The sequence below is a fragment of the Olea europaea genome, unplaced genomic scaffold, assembly GCF_002742605.1.
Source record: "Olea europaea var. sylvestris unplaced genomic scaffold, O_europaea_v1 scaffold2082, whole genome shotgun sequence".
NCBI classification, from domain to species: Eukaryota; Viridiplantae; Streptophyta; class Magnoliopsida; order Lamiales; family Oleaceae; genus Olea; species Olea europaea.
In genome coordinates, this window is record NW_019238747.1 from 145,762 (window position 1) to 150,081 (window position 4,320).

Below are 4,320 nucleotides of genomic sequence, written 5' to 3' on the forward strand. Positions count from 1 at the left end.
GACCAGCCAGAAGGTTTTGAAGTTTCATGGAAAGAAAACTTCGTTTACAAGCTAAAGAAGAGCTTGTAAGGTCTTAAGCAAGCACCCAAGCTATGGTACAAAAAGTTTGACTCTTTCATGGTGAGTCAAGACTATAAAAGAATAGCTGCAAATCAGTGCGTTTATATTCAACACTTTTCGGATAGCAATTTCGTTGCTCTTCTATTGTATGTAGACGACATCCTGATCGTCGGACAAGATGCAACAAAAATCAGGCAGCTGAAGAAGGAACTCTCCAAGTCCTTCGACATGAAGGACTTAGGCCCAGCTCAACAGATGTTTTAAATGGACATAACTCGAGATAGGAAGAATAAAAGGTTGTGCCTATCTCAAGAGAAGTATGTTGAACGAGTGATCAAGAGATTCTACATGCATAATGCCAAACCTATTAGCATTCCACTGGCCAACCACTTCAAGTTGAGTAAGAATTCATGCCCCTCATCCAAGAAAGAGTTAGATGAGATGTCATCAGTACCTTCTTCTTTAGCAGTTGGAAGCCTGATATATGCCATGGTATGCACAAGACCAGTTATTGCTCATACAGTGGGCATGGTGAGTCGTTTACATCAAAGATATGTCTGTGCTACGGGGGAGCTAATCCAATCTTGGAGGTTATACAGATTCAGATATGGCGAGAGATCTTGACAGTAGATAATCTACTTTAGGATTTCTTTTGCAAGGGGAAGCTGTTTCATAGCAGTCAAGATTACAAAAGTGTGTTGCTTTATCTATAACAAAAGCAGAATATATTGCAGCAATAGAAGCTGGTAAAGAAATATTGTGGTTAAAGCGATTTCTCCAAGAACTAGGGATCAAGCAGAAAGATTATAAAGTACATTGTGACAACCAGAGTGCTCTTCACTTGAGTAAGAACTCAATGTATCACTCTCGAACAAAGCACGTTGACATTCGTAATTATTGGATAAGATAGGTGACATATCAACAGTTGTTGAGACTAGTAAAAATTCGCACCCATGAGAATCCAGCGGATATGTTAACAAAGGTGGTTCCAAAGGAGAAGCTAGAGCTATGCAAAGACATAGCTGGGCTGATTGAAAAACATCAATTGATTTGAATGCGACTGGAGGGGGAGAATTGATATGTATCCAGCCGCATTCCAGATTCATCTAGCCGCATTTTTGGAGTTTTCTTCCAGCTGAAGAAATTTAAAATCAACCACAAATTTCATTCCTTAATAATCAAGAAGTCTCCCACATGCTTGAAGCTTCTAAACCGCCCAAACAAGGAGGCAGCCGCCATTTTTGATTGGTCTATGAATTATTCTAGCGACAATTTGTCTCATTTGTTGATTAAAGAATTAGAAAACTGAGGTAAAGAATATTATGCATTAAATGCAGCTGAAATATGTATGAAACCAGCCTATTTTCTTGACTTTTCATGGCAGTTCTTGGACCAGATTTTTGACGTAGTTGGCTGGCATATTATTCTTCTTCAGACGACAGATTTTGGACCATAAAATGAAGCAGTTTTGCTACTTCATTTATCTATAAATAGAGGTTACATCTTCTATTAAAAGGATGCCCCAAGAGAGAGGGAAATATGTTTTGAGAGGAAGAAAATTAGAGTGTATAGAAGAGAGAAAAAAGAGAGATTAGAGAGTGATTTTGAGAGATTTTTTTTTTTTTAGAGAGTTTGTAATACTCTATCGTAAATTCTATTTAAGATTGAAATAGAATTGTTTTTCCTCTTTCATCTTCTCTTCTTCGTGATCGAAGAATCACAACAATACCATCAGTGACAATATAAAGTAAAAAATAAACTTAAATAACTGAACAAGCTAGATCCAAACCTCCAACATTTGTGTCGCCTGTTCCATCAACAGAGAGGGTGCTACCATATTGCTTTCCCCAAACACTAGCTTTTCTAAATTCCATCTTGTTTTCTGTTAGCGTGCCCGTCTTATCAGAAAATACATAGCGTATTTGTCCCAAATCCTCATTAATATTCAAGGATCTGCACTGAAACCTTGAATCAGAGCTACTATCATACATATGCCTGTCACCAATCATGAAATATGATTGTCCCAACCGAACCAGCTCCATAGTGATATAAAGAGAGATCGGAATCATTATCTGAAACACAATGATAGAACTCAAAAAAGAAAAAAATGTCTCCATTGGAATTCCATAATATTTGTACTTTTCCCCAAACTTCTTCTTGTCAAAATATATTTTCCGGTAATAAGGCAATGTGTCAAGCTGATTCTTGTGGGTATTTAACCATAAGCCCATCCCAATTGCTACAACAAGGCACATGATTAAAAGAAAAACTGACAACCAAAATGTTTCCCGGTTCATGTAGGTTTCCAATCTGCTTCGTTTAGCAGGTGACATTGCACTGTTCAGCATAGCTTTTGTATCCTTCCCAGCATAAACTACTACGCCAAGTGCCCATTCTGTGTTCTTAAGCTGACAACCTCGCAAAATAATGTTCGACTGGCTGAGAGGATACCTCTGCCCTTTTATCTCCAAGTTGGCTGTGAACTCGTAGATATTCCTGTTTGGCTGTTCACATGTGATAACCCCAGATATTATTGTCCCATCAAGTACTAATTTATTAGTTTCTTGCCTTGCATACCTTGTTTTCAAGTTTGACTCGCCATCCAAATTCATTGTCTGGATATAGGCAATTCCACTAGGATCACTTGTGGTCAGCAACACCATATCACAAGGAATTGTCTCATCAGAACAGATTTTCACTACCTCACCAGATTGTAACTTTTTCCATCTTTTTGGATGGAATTCTCCAGATTGAAGCACCAGAGCTTCCCGGTTATTCTCATTTCTGTCGGACCTGTGTCTTCGCCAGTCCTCATAACCATCTTTTACAGCTGTTACAGTAAGCACAAATAGAAGAGGGACAAGTGATACTGTTCTCCCAAAGACAGCAAGAGGTGGAAGCTGGTTCAGAGCAGCAATAGCCAAAAAATACAAATAAGCAACCCGGTGGAACTGAATGAAGAGATTCTTAGGCAAAAAATTAAGGAAGGTATATTTACTGGTCCGGATCTCATTTCCAGAATACTCAAAATTATCATTAGTCCTCTTAGGATCGTTAATATGGATCAACCTAGGGTTATCATGATGTGTTAAATTTTCTTTAAGCTGCATGCTTATCTGAAGGAACCTCTCAGACCTCTGGGACTTGTTCAAATAATCCTGAATCCCAGAAGAAACAGCTTGAGATGAAGCCCCAGAAACTTCACGCATAGACCAAACATGCTGTGGATCCGTCACACCACCCCATGACACAAGGAGTTTTCTCTCAGGCAGGGGAAGTTGCAACTGAAGGTCAACTGGCTTGAACTTCTTTCTGGTTCGAAGATAAGCAGGACATTCAACAGAATTCCTTAAAGCACCTCCTAATGGGGAAATGTCTTCATCAAATTCCTCCAACTCGTCCTCCAATTCATCATTATGATCGGACAAATTGCTATGTTGTGAACCGTCAGTAACAGATGAAGAGATCGATGTGTTGTGACACAGGCGTCCCAGTGAGCCGATTGTCAGTGATGAGTGACGGCGATGGTGAGGGCTTGTTGCAGACGACGGTTCAGAGGTAGACAACAATGGTTTGCCGGAAGACATAGAGGATCCACAGCCGCAGATAAAGCATTGGAGAATAGCATAACTAAGCCCTGTACAAAACAATTCCTCCCACCAGACCCACAAAAATTGACCGCCTAGGTGTATTTCCTCCCCTTTTCGCCCCAATTAAAAACCACTATAAAATTTCCCATGTCGTAAATCAACAATAAACACAATGAGGCGGCCAATAAAATTCATTCTCTATAATTTCTCCTTATTTGCAGTCGTTCATTTAAAGTACTAAGGAACAAATGTACCTAAAATATCCAATAAGATGCAGTAGAGCAATTTTCCTCCAAAAAAGAAAACCAAAATTCCTCTTAATTCTTGAAATCCTGAACCAGAACTGTGTTAAAATGAACTTTACCTTGCAGCGATCGAATTAGCATAAATAACGACAAATTAATCACTGCTCCACATAAAAGAAAAAAATAATAAGCGCCAGATTGTGACAGGATAGTAATAATAGGTCTGAAACCTGAACTGTGGTAATTGAAAGCGGAAACAGAAAGATAAGAGAGAGAAAAATACTAGTTTGTTTTTATTGTTATCGTCTAGGAAAAGGTGAGAGTGAATTGAATGGATTAGAAAGCAATCAAAGCACTGAATACGAAAATGACGACAGATCCAGATCTGGTTAAAACACCCGATCCCTTTCTTTCTTTCTTTCTTT

At 38.8% G+C, this 4,320-nt stretch overlaps 1 protein-coding gene across 4 annotated transcripts in view; it reads right to left on the bottom strand.

Annotated features, from left to right (window-relative positions):
• Window positions 1-4,314, bottom strand: part of LOC111380031 (phospholipid-transporting ATPase 1-like) — a 13,075-nt gene extending 8,761 nt beyond the window's left edge. For all 4 annotated transcript variants that reach the window (XR_002700123.1, XR_002700122.1, XM_023003494.1 and 1 more), the window contains exon 1: window positions 1,850-4,314. Coding sequence is in view for 2 of the 4 variants with exons in the window: in XM_023003494.1 (XP_022859262.1) it covers window positions 1,850-3,647 (1,798 nt within the window). In the remaining 2 variants the exon portion in view is untranslated. The remainder of the gene's footprint in view (window positions 1-1,849) is intronic.
• Between the last annotated feature and the right edge of the window lie 6 nt (window positions 4,315-4,320).